The sequence below is a fragment of the Petaurus breviceps genome, unplaced genomic scaffold (genome assembly GCF_028583685.1).
Source record: "Petaurus breviceps papuanus isolate PSGF00001 unplaced genomic scaffold, PetGlider_PUasm1.0 90825, whole genome shotgun sequence".
Lineage (NCBI taxonomy): Eukaryota > Metazoa > Chordata > Mammalia > Diprotodontia > Petauridae > Petaurus > Petaurus breviceps.
In genome coordinates this window covers 4,805,150-4,827,529 of record NW_027187353.1, presented here as the reverse complement: position 1 = coordinate 4,827,529, position 22,380 = coordinate 4,805,150, and the positions used below count along the sequence as shown (strand labels likewise).

Below are 22,380 nucleotides of genomic sequence, written 5' to 3'. Positions count from 1 at the left end.
TAATAAATTTGTATAATCAATCAAAGCAACATTTCCCATATTATCCATGTCCAAAACCGTGTCTTATTCTCCATCCTGAATTGTCTTCTCTCTTTTGGGAGGTGGTGGACAATATACTTCATTACTGGTCCTCTCAGAGAGAAACTGTGGCTTAGAGTGGATAAGAAATTTGCCTGGTCATATGACTGTTGAGTAGCAGAGACAAGATTCAAACCCAGGTCTTTGGGCTCCAAAATCAGATCTTTCTATTACATGTGCTGTCTCATATCCAAAAGAAAAATGGTCTTTTCCCCACACTCAGCAGGACTGTCTCTGCTTGGACCCAGCTCAAGATTAGAACCAACAGAATTTTAGGACTAGCAATAATTTCTTCACTTCTTAAATGTTCATGAAAGAATCCTGCACTGAGCATGATAGTCAAGAATGATGTGGCTATCCTTTGTAATTTGCTGATGTTTTTAAAAATGGACATTTTGAGAAATCTGAGTGTACACGTATTTATTGTTTTCCTTCCAGTCAAATCAGCAATAAACAGAAATGGGGGCAAGGGAAAGGATCTTACAGTGAAATCTCAACTTAGGTCAATAGCAAGGCCCACCTTCTTTAGTGGATAGAGAGACATTTCTCTGGAGTAAGACATGGCATAGGAGTGGACAAATCCACAGGCTCCAGGGATCCTTAACTTTTTTGTGTCATGGAACCCCTTTGGCAGTTTCATGAAGCCTGTGGACTCCTTGGCATCATATTTTTAATTGTATAAAATGCACAGGATTACAAAAGGAAACTAATTATATTGAAATATAGTTCTCCATATATATATATATATATATATAAAGTTCAGACTCCAGGTTAAAAAATCCTGCTCTAGAGAAAGAAGCAAATAATTTCCTTGGCCCAGTCAAAGCATTACATTCTACACTTGGGTTTGTCATGTCTCTGCCTGGATCTGTCTGTTATCTCCGGTATAAACAAATGCACAGGAGTCCTATCTCTCTGTGTTACAGCTGGGGCTTGAAGGGCCGGAAGGTGAACACGATGGGCTGGTCAGGCATCAGGATGAGACTAAAGGTGGTCCCCACATCTGAAAGCCTTTGTACTTCAACCCTGAAGTTCTCCAGAATCTGCAGAGAAGAAAGAACTAGGCTAAATAGAAAAGGTGGGAGATTCCAGGACAGAGATGACTTCATGCATAAGTCACAAAAGGAGATTGCCTAGGAGTTATTTGAGACCCTCAAGGAAGGTCCCTGGCTCAAACTATGTCTTCCATTGATGCCTCAAATACTACCATTGTGCAATTCTTTGGTCTCTCCTGAATGGTTTCTATAATTCAAGTCCCCATGGAGAAAACAACACATTCTGTGGGAATGGATACAGCTGGAGGGGCATGGAAAGTGGAAGAAGGATGGTTGGGGGTCCCATATATATATATATATGAGCTTAGAAGAGTTCACAGTGCTTCTTCTTGCCTTGTTCATGGGCAATGAGAGCAGAGATGCAAGAAACCCAAAGATCTTGCAAAGCCTGAAAGTAGTTTCCTGGGGGGTAGGGGGTAGGTGAAGAATGGCAATGGAAGGATGGAGTTGAGGGGATGGGGGCAGGGATGGGGTTATTCCTCTGATATAAAATTAGGAAATTGGCCTAAACCAATGGTGTCAAACTCAAATAGAAATGGGAGTCATTAAATAATAATACTTAAGGATCCTTGTAGGCTGCATATCCACTTAGAAAGCCACATATTAACATGATTTATGTTCTCTTTTATTTTTATTTGTTTTGTTAAATAATTCCCAATTGTATTTTAATCTGGTCCCAATCACATTTAAGAATGTTGCAGGTCAAACTCCCAGCCTATTTAACACCTCAGACTAGACCATCCCTAAGACTCCTTTAAGTTTTAAATATTATGACAGTAATAATGACCTTGGAGCTGCCTCTGCCCCAGAAGGAGATAATATATTTAGGTACACTGGTGCCCAAGTATAAGGAGAAAACATCCTAATCTTCCTTCCTTCTTCCATCTCCCTTTGCCAAAGGTCTATCTCCAGTGATTCTGAGAGCATAGACACCTGCCAGACATACCTAAACCTTAGCTTTCCCCTAACCGATGCCTTTATACCCAGAGGTGGTTCTCATACCACTATCAGACAGAGAGTACTTCGACCCCAGCAAGTCTCAATTTTGGGTTCCTAACCACAAGTTCCTATGACCTGAGACACAGAGAAACAGGTGGAGCCAGCCTAAGAGGAAAGATATGCTGGTGGAACAGGGAGTTGGAGCCCAAAATGCCCCAGGGATCACTTGGGTCACTGATGCTTTCATCAGTCTAGTTTCCCAGTCTCAGTCAGTTCTCATTGTTCACTCCCTTGGGTACAGAGGGAGCCTTCTTTGTGGGTAAGAATCCCTTCTAATCTACCAATGTCAGAGCACATAGTAGGCCTATGTCTCGAGTGCACAGACTTTGTTCCCCCTGGAAATTAGAAGAAATCGTGAGTGGGTCCAGAGCAGAAAGGGACTTTGGGCTTCTTTAATGATACTCCCTCTCTTCTCCCCTAAGTAGCATTAGACTCACGTGCATCAGAAAGGTGGCCATCTCCACCTCTGCAATCCTCCGCCCAAGGCACTGCCGTGGACCAAAGCCAAAGCTCAGAGCCCGGAAGTAGGTGTCTTCATGGAGCCATCTGGTGGGGTCAAACTTCTCTGGGTTGGAGAAGAAGTTAGGATTCCTTCCCATGGCAAAGATGGCCATTTGGACCAGGGTCTGGAGGAAGGGGGGTGGGGCTAGAATCTGCCTGTGCAGAGTGTCCAGCCCAGCCTGTTCTACTGAGCCCCAACAATCCCAGAAGTATCATCATGGAGGCATTCTGAAGCTTAGCTGAGGAACCCTAATTAGGGAGGCAGGAGACACTGGGCTCTATTATGTACTGGTCATGGAACCTTGGACAAATGGCTTCACACCTCTGAACCTCAGTCTCCTCATCTTTTCAAATGGGGATAAGACCAATCCCCATACCCCAGGATCCAATGAGACAATGGCTGTGAAGGAACTTTGAAAACTCTAAAGTGTTATTTTAATACAAGTAGTGCTTGCCAATGTTTCCATCCCAGGGAGAATCCTGCTCCTCACTGTGGTAAAAGGGACAGTCTTATTAACCCCCAAATTGAAAGTGTCAAAATGTCAAATTCCTCATTAAACATCCACCTCACTCCCAGAGCTTCAACTCAAAGCACAAAAGACTTCTTTGCATAGAAGCTATTTGATTATAGAAACTATGGTTTCTTTAGCTTTGTCTAGGTTACAGTTGTCCAATATATTATAAATAGCAGTACCTGACATTGGTCGAATGTGAAATGAATAAATCATACACTGGCATATGTGATGATGTATTGCCAACATTAAAGACCAGCTAAGGTCCATTGGAGTAGACAATTCATATATTGTATTAACTGTGGTTTATTTACCATTATACACAGCACTACCTAATGTTGGTTGAATGTGAAATGAATGAACTATACATTGGCATATGTGATGAGGTACGTGCCAACATTAAAGACCAACTAAAGTCCATTTGGCAATTCATGTATTGTATTTCTGTTTAGCTGTCTGTTACCAAGGTTAGTTGATTTTCTAGCTTAATGATTTTCTATAATCATCATCGTAATGATGATAATAATTTTACTTCTAGGTTTACAAAGGCTTTTACAAATGTTATCTCATGTGAACCTCACAGGAACCCCGAGAGTTAGATGCTTCCTATCTACTTTGCATTTTGCCATCCACTATAATCCTTAGTACATGAAAGTCTATTTTCTGAGCCTGCTCCCTAATATAAATATAAACATATTTTATGTGCTTTAAGGTCTAATAAAGTCACATTCAGTCTCAGAATGAATTCACATATAGTGCAGGTTGAATATTTCTAATTGCCTATCTCTATCCCTTCTGTGTGAATGTGTCTCCCTCGATATGTATAGGGCAAGGATCCCATCCACTAAATTGCCCCATGTAGCACAGACAGGTCATGCAAACATTTAATACAGGCATTTGGATATGAAGGAGACAAAAAGAGACGTAAGCAGGTAACTATGGGTGAATGGGCTCTTTCAGAAATGACAGGCACTTGTCATAATGGCTCAGGAAGAAAGCTTATAAAATAAGAGGGGTGCTCAGGGTGGAGACAGCTCTGAAATCTTCAGGCTATGTGAGGCTGGTTTCTGCCCACCTCTGGCAAGAAAAAAAGCCTAAATCCCTCCATGATCTCCTCTCCTCTCCTAGGAAAAGGGCAATTAGCCACCACCCAACCAAGTCCCCAGCCTTTTTCCCCGACCGTCATTTCCCTGATGCCCATTCTGGACTAGAGATGAAAAGACAATTGTTTGGGCTCACTAGATTCCTTATGACTAAGAACACCTGGAAACTAGTTTGAGGGCTTACTTTGGCGGGAATCATGTAACCCTGGAGAACTAAATCCGATGGAAGGTACCTTTGTATAGTAATTGCAATGGGGTGTAACCTGAAAGAGAAGAGAGAGAATTCACCCACAAGTCCTGAAAATGATCATGAACTCAAGAACAAAATTTAACCCAGAGACTGACCAGCCTCCTCCTACTTCGTCATTCCCTCTTCCCATTTCTAGCTGCCCCTACACGTGTTTCTGCCTTGTCATTTATTTCTTTCTCCCTCTTTCTTGCTGGATGGGCAGAGAAGGTTGGGGAAAGGGAAATGGGGCATCCATTCCCAGGATGGGAATAGGCTTGCCTCAGGGTTTCTTTGATGGCAGCTTTGAGAAGTGGAACATTTTTGAGCATCTTCTTCACATCTCCCTGGGCATCTCTCTTGGCAGCCAAGACTTCAGCCCGAAGCATATCTTGTATCTTTAGGTTCCGAGCCATTTCATACAGACACCACTCCAGGGTTATTGATGTCTAAGATAGACAGTTGAGAATTGGATGAAGAAAACTGAGTTCCCACTCCACCCCACCCCCACAGTCACTCCAAAATCTCCTCTCTATGATTACCATTACATATGATCCAAGGCCAATTTTTCACACCTTCCTTCATTCCCAATGCACACAATATATAGATACACTCGTAAGGGATAATTTCATGTCACTGTCAACCTAAGTGAAATAGATCATGTGGTCTACATCCCATGCCAATAAAAGAGGACTTTGGGACTCTCCAGTGGCTCTCATTTAATGAGAAACACCTTGAGCCCTAACTCTGGCACTACAACATTCTAATAGCAAATGGATTATTAAGCATTGTTCATGTTTAATGAAGCCATCCAATGATGGTTCCAATATTCCTCAATAATCCTATGAGGAAGGGAGGATTTGAAATCATTATCATCTTTGTGCAAACAAGAAAACCAAGGTTCTGGTAACTTGTTTGAGTTTCTGCATATCGGTTTCTTCAAACGATCTCTTGTTTTATGTAGTAGTTATAAAACACATAAAAGCACATCGTGTTTTATGTAGTAGTTATTCTCTTGAAAAAAAATTTATAAAGAAAATACCATCTCAAATGAACCAAGATATTCCTTAAAGAAATTCTTTGGTCCTTTTAAGGAAATGTTTTCATACAATTAAAAGTCTTTAAATAAGTAACATTTATCACCTAATTTATCTTTCATGTAAATCAGGATTTCCATGTCGAGTTTCTTTAAAAATTTCTACTGCAGAACTGGAAATCCTTTGTAAATTTTCACAATTTTGCAATTAACCCACTGATCTGCCCTCGTTTTTCATTTAGACATTGACATTAGTCAGATAATCTTCATATTAACCAATGTTTGTGACATTTAGCTTTGACATATATCGGGGACAAATAGATAGGCATGGCCTTTGGACACAAACTCCAACTTACCCCCAATAGTTTCTGCCTGGTTACAAGTCTTGTTCAGAACTCTAGTCAGAGGATATTATCTTCCAGTTTCCAAGGGAAAGAAAGAATTGATTCAATATGCCCACTCTCTCACTTAGGGGTCTCACACTCTACTATTTAAGTCAAGAAGTACCTAGAAGACTCCACTTCTCTGAGTTGTATGAATGATTGTATCAGAGGCCCTTTGGGAACGAAATACATTCTTATGCCATGTGACTGACTCCAAGTACCCAGCTCTTAGGTGGGCTCTCCATGGAGGAACAGTAAATTATACTTGCTACATGAGATTTAAGGAGCTCCCAAAGCCACAACCCCCCAAATCCCAATGTGCTGCCTGAGATTTCCCCCTGCCTCACCATCTTGAATTCCAGACCTGCCTGATTCCCTGGATCCCAGGAAGTCATTTCCTTCTGCTATGGTCATGTAAATAGAGCTAATCACAGAGACAGGAGCCTTTTAGGCTCATAAGCAATGATGAGAATTCTAGGGCTTTAACTCATATTCCATCAGTATAGGCACCCCTCCCAACTTCTCATAAAGGGACAAAAAGAAAGAGATTACTTTCCTTCAACATGGATTCCTTTGAATATTTGATTCTGATATTGAATTGAAGAGGTATTCTGTTGGAAAGGGCCAACTATTCTTCCATAAAATGGTGAGCTTGGTCAAATTTGTTTCTAGAGGTCCACCTCCTTTCTCTCTACTCTTTTCAATGACTTCTCTACCTCCCAACTGAGTGTCTTCATCCAATACTGTCCCCTCCTGTCAAGAAAGAAAGGCTGATAACCTCAGCCACGTGGAGGTAGGAAGGCTTAAGTTCCATTTTTAAAAGAGAGGCTCAGAAAATCAACAAAGTTACAAGGATCGAACCTCTAATGTGGGAGTTCCAAAAACTCATGGGGGAACTTATTTGGGGACCATGTGGCCTCACAAAGTGCCCCCATATGGTAACATTTTGCAAAAATCTCTGGTTTGTAAACCACTTTCCAGGTTCTACTTATATTACCAGACTTAATACAATAATCCAGCGAAAGAGGGAGTCTTGCAAACATCAAAACCAAGGTCAGAGCGGTAACTTGTTCAAATATTTAAATATGTAGAAAGTGTCAGAGGCAAGGCTTCAATCCATGACTTCTGGCCCTCAGCCCAGGCTATTAACTGACGAAGTCAACACCCTACCATGTTCATATTGGAAAGAGGCCTTACTCACTTTGGCCTTTATCCACAATATTTGTAAGGTGTTTAATAGAGTACCTAACAACACAGTAGACATTGAATAAATACATCTTCTCTTTCCCCTTCATCCTCACCGTGTCCACCCCTCCTGCCATCATTTCTGTGACATTGGCTTGGATATCTTCAAAATTCATGGCATTCTTTTGTAAGAGAGAGTAGACAACACCTGGATAACACTCAGTGACTCTTGATCTCATTTTCTGGTCCTGGTGGGAGCTCCTTTTCTGTTCCTGGGCATAGCTCCGTAAATAATCTTCAGCTGAGAGACAGAAGGAAAAAAGGGGGACGTTATGGAGTCTCTCGGAATGGAAGACATTGGGGTTGGGGAAGGAACATGAAGAAGGCTGAGGAAGTTTAGGGGGAACGGAGAGTTTGGGGAAACCTGGAGTTGAAAGAATTAATTGTTGGGAGTCAGGAAACTGTGGTTGTAGTCTCATTAAGGCCATTGACCATTCGATGACCCTGACTTCCCTCCACCTTCTAGACCTTATTTACATCAATGTCTTTGGGGAAGCTCAAGAAAGGATAAAGTGCTCTACAGATGCATCATTGTCATCTTGCCAGCCTGCTGGTGGTTCTGCTGTCTCCAGGGCTAATGAAGCTCACACCTCTAAGAGTAGATGATTATTCACTGGCTGTACCTGACTTCTGAAATCTGGCTAGAGATTTTAGAATTCAGGGGTCCCTCATTTTCTACAAAAGGTGCCTAGAAATCTTACTGGTGTAACCAAATACTAACCTTTCCACACAACACACACATGTATACACAGTTGCACATGTATGTGTATTTACATGTGTGACCATATATTGTGTGCATTTTACAGGGTATTACATGCATGGTGTTCACACATCTTCACACTGTGCAATAACATGCCTTTCACAATACACTGTGGATACATGTATACACATGCCCATGTACACATATACACAATACCCACACACAACACATAAAGCACATAAATGCACATGCATATGGACATGTCTACACATAATCACATGTGTACATTTGCACAATATATCTGTATGTGATACACCTGCATACATTTTTGCACATATTCACAATACACATGTCCACATATCTACTTGCACAGTGTAATATACACATGCACACACACTTTTCTGTGGTCATCTTAGAGATGCCCTTTCCGTTCTTCATCTGGGTTTCTACAGGGTAAAACCTCCATGCATGCCACTTGCCCCACCCTCTGTCAAGTACTTAGAGGTCTTCAAATAATCACTTCAGCACACCAGGTGAGAACTGGGGAATACTATCTCCTTCATAATTGATGGATTATTAAATACCAGAGCCTCTTCAAGGGGAAATAGTCGAGGAGACATTGACCAAGTGGCACTTTTACTCTTTCCTTGGGTTCTCTCATTTCCGCCCATCTCCTCTGGTCACCCCAGAAGGATACTCAGAACCCAGAGACTCACCTCGATCAAAGATCAGATCCCACGAAGCCACGTGGTCCCTCCAGGTTTTGGCCCTGACCATTCGAAACAGCTCTGCAGGCATGTTCAACATTGGAACACTAGTCTCAAACATTGTAGACACAGCATTGATGAACTCCTGGGCACTGGGTTCCACAAAATCATCTAGGAGTCCCAGACGCTCCCCAAAGAGAACGTTGCAGATAGCTGTGGGATCAGGGATCATAGCCATCAATATGCTTGACTTGTGGCCTGCTGAGAGCTTCAGATCACTGGAAGCCCCTTGACCTCCTGCTGGAATTCTTTCTGCCCCCTCAGGGTCATTAACACAATGTGTTAAATATGCTTTTCTTTGTTAAATCAATCAGAATGTAGTACTAGGGACTAGGGGAGAGAAGGCAGCCCATGAGGGACTTCTCTTTCACAAAGTAAATTTTAGGGAATTTATTTTGTGATATTAATATCCTAAATATGAGGAAAGAAGGCATTTGGAGAAGTAATGAGGCCTGGGTATCTACAGCACACCTGGAGAAAGGGCCCCAGAGACAGGGAAAAGAATCAGCCTCTTAAAAACTTGCTTTTATTAACTGGAATTGACACAAAAGATACTTCTCAAATACATTTCCCAAAGATAGTTAAGCAAAACCACCTAATGGAATGACTGGCACGATTAATGGCATAATCAACTAATATTTTATTAATTATGTTAACCCATAACCAATCAACTAACCCTTCCCTAGTTTTGTTGTTCAGTCATTTCAGACCTTGTGACTGCATTTGGGGTTTTCTTGGCAAAAATACTGGAATGGTTTGCCATTTCCTTCTCCAGTTCATTTTGAAGAAACTGAGACAAACAGGGTGAAGTGACTTGCCCAGGGTCACAGAGCAAGGGAGTATCCGAGGTCAGATTTGAACTCGGTCTTCCTGACTCCAGGTCCAGTGTTCTGTATACTGTGGATCCACTAGTTCACCCCCTTGCTGGGGGGGAGGGGAGAGGAAGGAAGGTTGGGTGCTTAACTGCATCAGGGACATCTACTGGTCTCTTTCCTGGTGCCTTTCTGTGAACTCACCAACTCATGGGATTGACTATGCTGGACTCAAAGACAAGAGATGCTGGGCCCCATTTCCTTCTGTAGCACTTACTACCTCACTAAATCATTTCTTCTCTCTGAGCCTGGGGGCCCTCATTTGCAAAAGTGAGAGGATTCAAGGAACACTGATACATTGATGGTAGATTGGCAAACTGGTTCAAAGATTCTGGGAAACAATTTGGAATTGTACAAGAGAAGTCACTAAACTATAACCTGGAGATCCCACTGGTGGAAAGAAGAAAACAATCATTTATTAAGCACCTACTGTATGCCAAGCACTGTGCTAAGGACTTTACCAATAGTATCTCATTTGATACTCACAAGAAACCTGGAAGGTAGGTGCTGTTATTATCCCCATTTTACAATTAAGAAAATTGAGGCAAACAGTATGACTGCTCAGGTTCCACAGCTAGGAAGCCTCTGCAGCAGGATTTGAGCTTGGGGCCTTCCTGACTCCAGACCCCCACTGGGCTACCTACTTCCTCCCTCCAGGAGTCATGCTTGGGATATAAGGAGGCCAGTGAAGACATCTGTGCTAAGCACAGGCTGGTCTTGGTGATTATGCTCCATAGGCGAAGTTAGCTGATCTCATTAGAGTTTGTGCCCTAGGCTTGCCCACATAATAACAAGTGATTTTCTTATGTTCTAAATCAGGGAGTCTTCATCTTTTCTGTATCATGCACTCCTTCGGCAACCTGGTGAATTCCACTGACTCCATCTCAGGATCCCATTTTTAAAATATCTAGCACTTATATAGTACATTAAAGTTTGATGGAGATTTAAATTTCACAGCACCTGAATATGTAAATCCTATGTCTCTGCTTTTCCTATTCTGAATACCACCACCACTGCCCACTCATCTGCACCCTCTAACCTCAAGATCATTGGAACCTCACAACCACTTTAGGATGGGGTTCTATTATTATTCCCATTTTACAAATGGGGAAACCAAGGCAGAGAGAGGTTAAGTGACTTGCCTAGGGTCACACAGCTAATAAGTGCCTGAATCTGGATTTGAACTCAGATCTTCTTGGCTCTAGGCCTGGTACACTACCCACTACTGCATCTAGCTTCCCTTCTCCTATCTTCCCTACTACTGTAGAGGGCAGCACCATTCTCCAGGTCCCTCAGGCTTGCATTTGAAGTCATTCTGGATTCCTCACTCTCTCTCATCCTACATAGTCAATCTGTTGCCAAAGGCATTTGATTTCACAGATGTTCTAAACAGCCCCTTCTCTCCTCTGAGCCTGTCACACCCTGGTGCAGTCCTGTACTACCACACTACTGGATTATTGCAATAGGCTGTTGGAGAAGGGTGAGGGAGGGTCAGTGTCTGCCTCAAGTCTTCACTCCATCCCATCCTCCATTCAGCCTATGTCAATCCCCATACTCAATAACCCCCAGTGACTCCCTATCACTTCCAGGAGCAAAACCAAAAATTCTGTCTGGCATTCAAGACCCTTCCTAACCCAGCCCCCTCCTGCCTTTCCAGTCTTCTTATGCCTTACTCCCCAACCCAGACTCTTTAACGCTGTGACACTGCCCTCCTGGTTGTTCCTCAAACAAGACCCTCAATTTCCAGACTCTGGGCATTCTCTCTGGATGTGCCAAATACCTGGAGCACCCTTTCACCTCATCTCTGCCTTTCTGGCTTTCTTTAAGTCCCAACTAAAATCCCATTTCCTACTGGAAACTTTTCCTTAATTCTAAGTGGCTCCCCTCTGCTAATTTACAATCCATTTGTCCTGTGTGTAGCTTGTTGGCATATCCATTAGTGTGCCCATTGCCTCCCCATTAGATTGTAAATTCCTTGAGGGCAAGGATTATCTTTTGCCTGTTTCAGCCCTTAGCACAATGCCTGACACATAGTAGGTACCTAATAAATGTGGATGCATTGGTTCCTTGATCGCTAAGACCCTCCCTCAGTCAGACCTTACTCACACTCAAAAGCAAATCGAAACAGGTCCTGCCTGAGGTCCACCGTGTACTTTCCTTCATTGCTCCTCTCAATCTCCTTGTAAATCTTCTTTACAAAGTCCTCTGAAACTGGGGTGAGAAGGGACTCGAAATTGTTTATTGAGTCCAAAGACAACACAAATTGGTTCAGGAAAACCCGGTCTCTCTTCCAGTTTTCAGAGGTCCTGAGAAGGAAAAAAAAAGAGGTGAGGAAATCCTGGTGTTCTTGGGAGAAGAGGCTGAAGGTAACGAAGGAAACCATCCAGAGGCTCAGAGAGGTCACTGCTCCCTCTTTTTGGTACGTGGGCCCTCGGAGAAGGGTTTCCCACCAGACTCCCTGGCAGGAATCCCCTATCACCATCATCCATCTCTCCCTCTTTTCAGCCCTCCAGTCCCCTTCCTCACTCACCCACACCTTTCAATTGAAAGATGAAAGAGAAAAGGAGGAAACAGAGATAGGAGGAGAGGAGGGAAAAGAAGAAAGGGAAGCAAGAAACCCTCATCTAACTTCACTGAAACTCCAGGCTAAGCCTCTACAACTTAAAGGTAACAGAACTAAAATTCAACACCCATGAAAATCCTACTAAAAACAAGGGGTCACACTAAACTTATGTGATGTAGCCATGTGGACTTTGGGAGATGTGCAGACTACATGAAGAAGAGGAGTCCTTTGATTGATATAGAATATATTTTGCTGATCCAGAAATGCAAATACATGCAAAAGATACTGACTGGATAATGGTCCTGACACTCCTTCCTGGCTTCAGTGGAAGGAAGAGATTCTCTATGCCTCTGGTAGGGGAGAGAAAACCTCAGGTCCTCCCCACTTGAACACCTTTACTGCTTTTGGGCTTTGACTTTTATCTTCATTATGTTGAGAGGGCAAGCTGCCAGAAGTCCAGCAGCCACAGTCCATGCCATGCCAGATTTTATGAATGGCCAGCCCAAAGGAGCAGGAAAATCCCAAACGACCTACTCAACCAAGCAGAGAAGTAGATGGAGAGGAACCAACAGGGAGCCACATTTCAAAGGGAAATTGAGGAGAAACCACTGTAGTAATGGCTTTTAAGTTAAGCCCACTCTCTTCAGAGACCAAAATGGCATAAGAGTTTTAAGGAAAATGTATTATAACTCTTCTCAGAAACTATTGCTTTGAAAAAAGTTAATGAATATTAATTGCTCAAATAATATTGGGGTGCTAATAACTGGTGATTAATATATCAATCAATCAATAAACATTTGTTAAGCACTTATTATATGTCAGGCATTGTGCTAAGCACCAGGAATACAAAAAGAGGCAAAAGCCAGTCTCTGCTGGAATGGGCACTTGGGCTCATAAGAATCTCTGGGGTACCTCTAGAACCCTCAAGGGGAAATGTCCTTACTCTAGGGGACCTGACTTATCCCAAGCAGGAGTTGGGAGCAGGACCTCCAGAGTGTAATAGGAGAGTTGACAAGAACAAAAATAAATCTGATACGGGGGACGGAGTCAAGATGGTGGAGTAGAAACAAGACTTCTACGCGGCTCCAGCTCTCACCTCCTCCAAATCATGTAAAAGGGGACTCTGAACAAACTTTGGAGCTACAGAACCCACAAAATGACACAGAGAAGCTAACCTACCACTGGGGACAGCCCAGCAGGCCAGCGGGAAGTGACCAGTGCAGTACTCTGGGAGCCGAGCCCAGCCCCTCCTGAGCTGGAGGTTTTAGCCTCAGGGCAGCTACAACCAGCCACTAGCTGGAGGGACTTCAGATCACCAGCAGCTGTAGCAGTTTCCAGAATTATCAGCCCATAGATGCTAAGGACAAAGTGAGAGGTCAGTGCAGTGTGGACTTTGTGAACCAGGAATCCGGGAGTGTGGTCAAGATTTTACCCCTGGAGGGAGAAGCAGCTGAGGCATGGTGGCCTCCACTGCATGGCTGCTTCAGAGCTCCTGGCCTGCAGATTGTAGAAGGAACAAGTGACAAGTCTGAGGGGTAACTGCTCTTGCTTCAACCTGCTTGGATCTGGATCACTGTCTAGGATGGAGGTCCTGGGATGTGTAACCAGTTTGCCAGAGGATGTGGAGGCTTCAGAGAGGGCACCCAACTAATAGCTCCAGCTGCTAAAACCCCAGTTATTGGGACAAAGCTTCCCCCTCTGGTAGCAGAGTTTTACTGTGGCAAAAAGCTCAAAAGTCAAGTAATTGAGTGGCAACATGAGCAAGCTAAGGAAGCAAAGCAAGCACAGCAATCCAACTTTACACTCCTATTTTGGGGACAAAAATGATCAAAGCATGAAACAGGAGGAAGCCAACAAAGTCAGAACTCCTGTACCAGAAGCTTCCAAGAAAATAATAAGCTGTTTACAAGGCCATAGAGGATCTTAAGGATTTTGAAAACCAAATAAGAAAAGTGGAGGAAAACTTGGGAAAAGAAATGAGAATAATTCAAGAAAATTATAAAATGAGAGTCAACAGCCTGACTGAAGAAAATAACATCTTAAAAATAGACTTATTCGAATGGCAAAAGAGGCTCAAAAAGGCAATGAGGAGAAGAATGCTTTAAAAAGCCGAATTTGCCAGATGGAAAAGGAATCTCAAAAGCTCACTGAGGAGAATCATTCTTTCAGAATTAGATTGGAGCAAATGGGAGCTAATGACTTTATAGGAAATCAAGATACTATTAAACAGATACAAACAAATAAAAAAAGAGAAGGCAATGTGAAATATCTCATTGGAAAAACCACTGACCTGGAAAATAGATCCAGGAGAGATAATTTAAAATTACTGGACTACCTGAAAGCCATGATCAAAAAAAGAACCTAGAAATCATCCTTCAAGAAATTCTCAAGGAAAATTGCCCTGATGTCTTAGAACCAGAGGGCAAAATAGAGGTTGAAAGAATCCACTGATAACCTCCTGGAAAAGATCCCAAAAAGAAAACTCCTAAGAATATTATAGCGAGGTTCTGGAGTTCCCAGATAAAGGAGAAAATATTACAAACAGCCAAGAAGGAACAATTTGAATACTGTGGAAACACAATCAGGATAACTCAGGATCTGGCAGTTTCTACACTGAGCGATCAAAGAGCTTGGAATATGATATTCTGGAGGGCAAGGGAGCTGGGATTAAAACCAAGAATCACTTACCCAGCAAAACTGAGTATCATGTTTCAGGGGGAAATATGGTCATTCAGTGGAATAGAGGACTTTCAAGAATTCTTGATGAAAAAAAACAGAGTTGAATAGAAAATTTGACATCCAGATACAAGAAACAAGAGAAGCATGAGAAGATAAACAGGGAAAAGAAATCATAAGGAAGTTATCAAAGTTGAACTATTTACATTCCTACATGGAAAAATGATAATCGTAACTTATGAAACTTTTCTCAGTATGAGAATAGTTGAAGGGAATAGAAATGTGTGTGTACATATATATGTCTATATAGGAGGGTATGTGGGCATATGAATACATATGTGAGTATGTATATATATATGTATAGGTATACATAGACAGAGGGTACAGGACCAGTTGAATAGGAAGGGATGATGCTTAAAAGGTAAAATTAAGAGGTGAAAGAGGAATATAATGAGAGGAGATGGGGAGAGATAGAATGGGGTAAATTATCTCATATAGAATAGACAAGGGAAAACTGTTATAATGGAGGGGAAGAACAGGAAGGCAAAAGGGAATGAATCAACCTTATTCTCAACAAATTTGGCTTAGGGAGGGAAAGACATACACATTAAATAGGATATCTCACCCTACAGGAGAGTAGGGGGGAAGGGGATGAGAGGGGGGATGATGGAAGAGAGGGCAGATTGGGGGGAGGGAAGTTGGAATCACTGACTTTTGAAAAGGGACAGGATCAAAGTAGAGAACAGAACAAGTGGGGGGTGGGATGGGATGAAGGGAAATATAGTCAGTCTTTCATAATACATCCAGTATGGAAATGCTTTACATAGCTACACATGTACAACCTATATTGAATTGCTTATCTTTCCAGTAAGGGTGGGTAACAAGGGAGGTAAGGAAAGAATCTGGAATTCAAAGTTTTAAAATCAAATGTTTAAAATATATATTATTATTATTATTATTATTATTTTACATGTAACTAGGAAATAAGATATACAGGCACTGGGGCATAGAGATCCACCATGCCCTACTGGAAATTTGGAGGGGGGATTTGGAAAGATATGGGAGAGAGCAGGTTGGGGGAGGGGCCATCCAGTGGGATCGCTGTTTTGGGGTGGTGGGTAGGGAGGAAATGGGGAGAAATTTTGTAACTCAAAATCTTGTGGAAATGAATGACGTAAACAAAAAAAATCTGATTAAAAGAATAATTTGACATGAGCAAAGAAGTTTGGCCAAAGGATTGTAGGGATTTTGAGGAATAAGAGATCACTTTCAGGTAGAGGATCAGGGAAGGCTTCATTGAAGGAGATGGGACCTAGATAACTCAACGTGTTTAAAATTCAACTCATTACTCCCCCAAAAAACCTTTCCTTCTTCCTAACCTCCCTTAATTTTCCAGGGCATCACCATTCTCCAGTCCCCAGGCTCATAACTTAGGGGTCATTCCTGACTCCTCTTTCTCACTCTCCATATCTAGCATTGTGATATCTTTCATGTGTGTCCTCTTTTTGCCTCTGACATTGCCACCACCCTGCTGCTGGCTGATCTGCCTGCTACAACCCTCTCCCTATTTCATCCATCCATCCATCCATCCATCTATCCATTCATACATACATCTATACATACATATGTCTATCCATCCATCTATCCATCCATCCATTCATGCATTTATCCATCCATCTATACATACGTCTATCCATCCATCCTCCCCTCAGCTGCCCAGATGATCTTTGCTCTGACCACAAAACCCCCTATACATTAAACTCCAGTGTCTCTCTATTGCCCTGGGACCAGATGTGAAATCATTTGTTTTCCTTTTAAAGCCCCTGATAACCTAACCTCTTTCTGGCTTTCCTTTCTTCTTATGCCTTATTTCCCTACTCAGACCTTGCCATCCAGTGATGCTGGCTTCCCTGGTTTACCTCATATAAGAAACTCCATCTCCCAAAGCCAGGAATTTTCATTGGCTGTTACTCATGCTTGCATACCCTCCCTTCTCTTCTTTGCCTCCTGGCTTGTCCAGATTTCAAGACTCAGCAGAAGCCCCACTTTCTGTGAGGAACCTTTCCCAGGCCTTCTTAATCTTGTGCCTTCCTTCTGAGGCTGCCTCCAATTTGTCCTGTCTATATGTTGCTTATACATAGTTGTTTACATGTTGTCTGCCCCATTTGACTGTGAGCTCATTAAGGGCAGGGTCTTGCTGGGGCAGGGGGGGGGGTGGCTTGGGGGTGTTGCCTTTCTTCGTATCCCCAGCAGTAAGCACAATGCCTGGAACATAGTAGGTGCCTTTTTGACTGACTAATTAACCTGAAATTTGATGAGTGAAGGATTTTTAAAAATTAGATATTATTCTCTTTTTTTACATCACCTAGATTTTTCCCTGTATTCCATTCCCTCCCAGAGAGTCATCTTCTATAACAAAGAATTCTTTATAAGAAAAAGTAAGAGGGGGAAACTTTTTTAGCAAATTACCTCAATACATTGAAAAACTGTAATATTCTGTGCAAAGTTCCATATCTACATCCCCACCTCTGTAAAGGAGTAGGAGGGTGTGTCTGAAGAATTTTAACCAGTGGTGATATGAGGGATACAAGCATTGGGAGATGGCCTAGAACCTACAAAAATACAAGGAAGTCAGAACAGGATGGAATCAAGAACCAGCTAACATCAGCTGGACTGGACAAGAGAAGGAATAAAGTAGAGAGAGAAAAAACTGCAAATATAGGAAAGAGGTAGATTGCTAATGGAGCAGCTAGGTGGCGCCATAGTGCACAGAGCACCAGGCCTGGAGTCAGGAAGACTCATCTTCCTGAGTTCAAATTTGGCCTCAGACACTTACTAGCTGTGTGACCCTGGGCAAGTCACTTAACCATGCTGGCCTTAGTTTCCTCACCTGTAAAATTATAAAGTAGCAAACTGCTCCAGTGTCTTTGTCAAGAAAACCCCAAATGGGGTCACAAAGGATACAACAGAAATAACTGAATGACAACAAAGCAAAATATTGCTAAAGGCTTTTGCTGCCAGGTTAAGAAGCTAGGACTTTGTCCTAGAGGCAGATACTGACAACATAGTTCTGCACAGCCACAGCCACCTCTTTATTCAGTCGAACGGTGGAATTCGGTCTACCATTTCCAAGGTCTTCAAACTTCTTTGAATGAACACATCAGTAAAAAAAAGTTTGAACTAATTCCCAATATATGTATATTTATTCATTTGCGAATCATATTTATAAACTATACTAATAATTACATCTTTTATGAACCTTACACAAAAAAGACACTTTTTAAAATGATCTTAATATAAAATAGCAATGGATCCTAGACCCAGCAGGCAGTCACTAGAGTTTATTGAGTGGGTCATGAGCAAATCTATATTTTAGGAAAATAATTTTGGCAGCAGTTGGGAAGAGGGGTTGAAGTGAGGAGGGAGACCAATTATGAAGCTATTGTAGGCAAAAAGGGATGAGGGCCTGAACTGGGTTGGTTGGTTACATGAGTGAAGAGAAGCAGATAGATGCAAGAGATGTTGTGAAGATAGAAATGACAGGACTTGACAACGGATTGGGTAAGTGTGGTGAATGACAGTGAAGAATTTAGAATGACATCAAGGCTTTGAACCTGGGTTATGGGAGCATCCTGGAGAGAAAGAAGTGGGGAGATTCATATCAATGAGCAGAGACGAGGCAGTGCCTATGTGATCAAGTGTTCAGTTTATCAGCTGTGTGATGGGATAAGTCACTTAACCTCTGTTTGCCTCAGTTTCCTCATCTGTAAAATGGGGATAATAATGGCTGTAATGAGGACCGAATGCTTAGCACAGTTTGGGGCACATAGTAGGTGCTGTATAAATGTCAGCTATTATTATTCTTATTAAACTATAGCAAAAGAGATTAAATTCCTTAAGAGTTCAAATCACAGGCTCTCAGTCAGGAGGGGGGGAATGCCTACTGCAAACATCGAGGGCACATAGAGAGCAGGACTGCTGTCTCAATAGCCTCAGGTAAATCAAGACGCAGGGGCTGTTGCCGTGGACACATGCTCACAGTCAGATGCCTCGCTCATTAACCTTACCATTACGCTTTTCCAGTTTCCCCCAGCTTTCTCATTTTTGAGTCTATCTGACCCTCACATTTTGAGGCATTCTAGAGCAGGGGTTATTTGTCCCATTAGACAGATTCACAAAACCAAGACAGAGTCGAGGGAAGGGATGTCCAAGATCACACAACTCATGTGGGGAAGGGCCGGGACCAGAGCCCAGATCTCCTCATTATTTGGCTTCTGTGGCTTCCAGGAGGGGCCTATCCCCACAGCTCTTCAGATGTCCTTAGATTGTATTCTTTGAGATATGGGGAGAGGAAGAACGTATCTGCAAGAGAAGGGGAAAGACTTACTTGAACAGGACTCCAATAGGTTTTTTCATGTAGTTATGATAAGCCAACCATGGTGTTACACAATATCTTTCTGGGTAGGGTCCCTCTGCCTTAAAGAGGCAGGCAGCATCATCAGGATTGAGGATAAAAACAGATTCTGTATTACCAAGTTTCTCCCTGAAAAGATTAATGAAATCAGGAGGTCAGAGGCAAACCCCTAGAGATCCGCATGTAAGACCTGGGGTGGGCAGACTTAAATGCTGGAATCCAGGCACCAAATCTCTCTCCAGGACCAAACTCACCAATTCCCAGAAACTCCATCATTCCGCATAACTAATCCCTCATACCTAGAGCAAGAGCATTGAACAGAGCCCTCTAGCCTGCCTCAGCTACAAACCTCACATGTACTATTAGTCTGCTTACTCAGTGACTGAAACTGGAGACAAACTTTAAGAGAAGGGTGAAGGAAGTAATAGTCTCAGGGCCTGGAATTCCCACTTTTAAGAGAGCTGGTGCAGTTTAACTGGCTTACAAAGGAAATGATGTTACCTGGATATGATGCTTTCAGTCACCAAATGCCTACAATGTTAAATTTCCATGTTGCAAGGCCGCTCACAAGAAACTGAGTTCAACCCTGGCACTCTATCTATTATGTTACCTAGCTGCCCATATAAGTATATACATAATATGTAACATATATAATATAGAGAAGAATTACATCATATAGACTATATGCACTATATATAGAAATGTATACTAATAGAGTATATACATTACATATAGACATGTATATAACATAGACTATATAATACCAATAATATAGCTCATATAATATATAGAAGTTTATACATAGTATATACATTGTATAATATGTGAGGATGTGAATACTGTATACATTATATAGCCGTGTATATAATACATGCATAATATGTAGAAATATGCATAATACAGAATACATTTTATGTGTGATATATGGAAATACAGAATATATGGAAGAACATATACAGTATATAGAAGGATATACATAATATATCCTATATAGAAGTATATAAATAATATACAACATATATGATATATGGAAATAGAGAATAAAAACTTTTGTATACACATAACATAATATACAATATACACTTTATATATAGAATATATGCTTATATAATGAATAACTATATACATTATATGTACATATAATATATAGAAGCCTATACATTATAATATATAGGAGTATATATAACATATACTATATCAAAATAGGCATAATATAGACTATTGTATATAGAAGTATAAACACAACATAGAATATACACATTACATGTAGACATGTATACACAATATAGACTGTATATTTTATATATACTATATAGAAGTTTATACATAATATATACCTTATATAGTCTATAGAGGTGTGTACAAAATATAAACATTATATACTATATAGATGTGTGTAACATATACATGATATATCAAAGTATGTGTGATATAGAATATATTTTATATAATATATGGAAATATACGCATAACATATAACAGATGGAAGCACATATATAATAAATATATAGCAGGGTATAAACAATATATAATATATAGAAGTAAAACTATATAACATATGATATATGGGAGTATATACATAATACAGAATATATACTTTCTATATAGAAGTATATATAATATACAATATATTTTACATAGAGAAGTATATATGATACAGAATATATAGTTTATATAAGTATATACATAATATATACATTATGTAATGCATGGGTTATGCACATCTATAATATATGGGAGTATCTAGAATATATAACATATATGATATATTGAAATATGCATAGTATAGAATATTTTATCTATATAGAAGTATATACATAATATAGAATGTATACATCATAGACATATACACAATATAGACTATATACTTTATATATAATATATAGAAGTATATGCATAAAATATACCTTGTATAACACATAGAGCTTTGTGCATAACGTCTAAGTTATACTACATAGATGCATATATAACATACGTAATATATAGAAATGTGCATGATATAGAATGTACATTTTATACAGAATATATGGAAGTATATGCATAATACAGGCTATATAACACATGGAAGCACACATGTAACACATAAAAGGATATACATAACATGTTACACATAGAAGCACATATACTATGTAGAAGTGTACACATTACATATCCACCCACAAGGTGAGGGGAATGAGGGGAGCACTAGCAGCTCAAGGATCAGGAAAAGCCTCATGTCCCAGGTGAGAGTACTGAGGGGAACTCGGGGTTCTAAAAGCTGGAGGTGAGGAGGGAGGGTACTCCAGGCATGAGGACCAGCCAGTGCAAAGGCACAAGGACAGAAATGAAATGAATTATATGAGGAACGTCACAAAGGCCAGTTTGGATCATAGAGCATATGAAGAGGATTAATCAATGTTTTCTGCCACCCCACCTTCTAGGTGACCTCCTGTCTTTCAATCCAGGGTTTTCAGGTTAAGAGAAGTAAATTACACAGCCTGATGCCCTGTCCCCTAGGCTATTAGAGGGAGGGAGACCTTCAGTAGGACTCTCAGGCTGATACAGCTTTCTCCCTTATTTACAACAAACCGTGGACTTCCCCCATAATCCTGTTCTTGCTACAGCCAGAGCATGTTTTTGTTCCTAACTTTTTGTTCCTTAACAAAGTGACCTTCAAGGCAAGGATGAAAAACCCACACTTCTGACCCCAGTGGAATGACTCCTTTGTTTGTGAATACTAATAATATAGCTCATTTATTTGGTGGTTTAAAAATCTTCAACGTCTCTTGTTCTCAGTATCAAAGCGGGAGGGAGAAGAGGGGGGATAGGGGTAACCAAACAGATGCCAAGGTGGAAAGTAAGTGTGAGGAAGAGGGAATGGAAGTCAGAGGAGGACAGATATTGGAGGAGGAAAAGGCAAGGATATTGAAAAGGAAGAAAATAAAAGAAGGGAAAGACAAAAAGACTAAGATTTCTCCCAACCTAAGTTATCATTGCCTAGACTGTTCTCCCTGTCTCCATCTCTTTTAATTCCCTCCTTCTCCCTGCCCCACCCTCTTTCTTCTCATATCTTCTTCTTTCTCTTCCTCCTCTTCTTCCTCTTCTTCTCCTCCTCCTCCTCTCTCCCCTCTCTCTTCCCTCCCTCCTCTCTCTCTCTTTTCTCTTTCCTCTCTCTTCTCTCTCCTTTTCTCTTTCCTCTCTCTATCTTCTCCTTTTTCTCTTTCCTCTCTCTCTCTCTCTCTCTCTCTCTCTCTCTCTCTCTCTCTCTCTC

The 22,380-nt window shown here is 41.2% G+C and overlaps 1 protein-coding gene across 1 annotated transcript; it reads right to left on the bottom strand.

Moving 5' to 3' along the window:
• Positions 1–998: 998 nt before the first annotated feature.
• CYP11A1 (cytochrome P450 family 11 subfamily A member 1) lies at positions 999–19,413 on the bottom strand. The gene is made up of 9 exons (XM_069071205.1): positions 19,385–19,413; positions 19,104–19,259; positions 11,584–11,783; positions 8,555–8,758; positions 7,195–7,379; positions 4,757–4,923; positions 4,433–4,511; positions 2,570–2,758; positions 999–1,121 (listed from the first exon to the last, which is right to left on the bottom strand). The coding sequence occupies exons 1-9, from the start codon at positions 19,411–19,413 to the stop codon at positions 999–1,001; spliced, it is 1,332 nt and encodes a 443-aa protein (XP_068927306.1).
• Positions 19,414–22,380: the final 2,967 nt, after the last annotated feature.

Bases quoted from the DNA above. Each gene is read 5' to 3' on its own strand.
- CYP11A1 (XM_069071205.1), bottom strand. From the start codon at position 19,413: ATGCGGAATGATGGAGTTTCTGGGAATTG. The intron at 4,924-7,194 runs GTGAGGATGAAG...TGTCTATCTTAG, and splicing joins TGGCAGGAGGGGTGGACACG to ACATCAATAACCCTGGAGTG. The intron at 4,512-4,756 runs GCAAGCCTATTC...CTTCTCTTTCAG, and splicing joins GCCATCAAAGAAACCCTGAG to GTTACACCCCATTGCAATTA.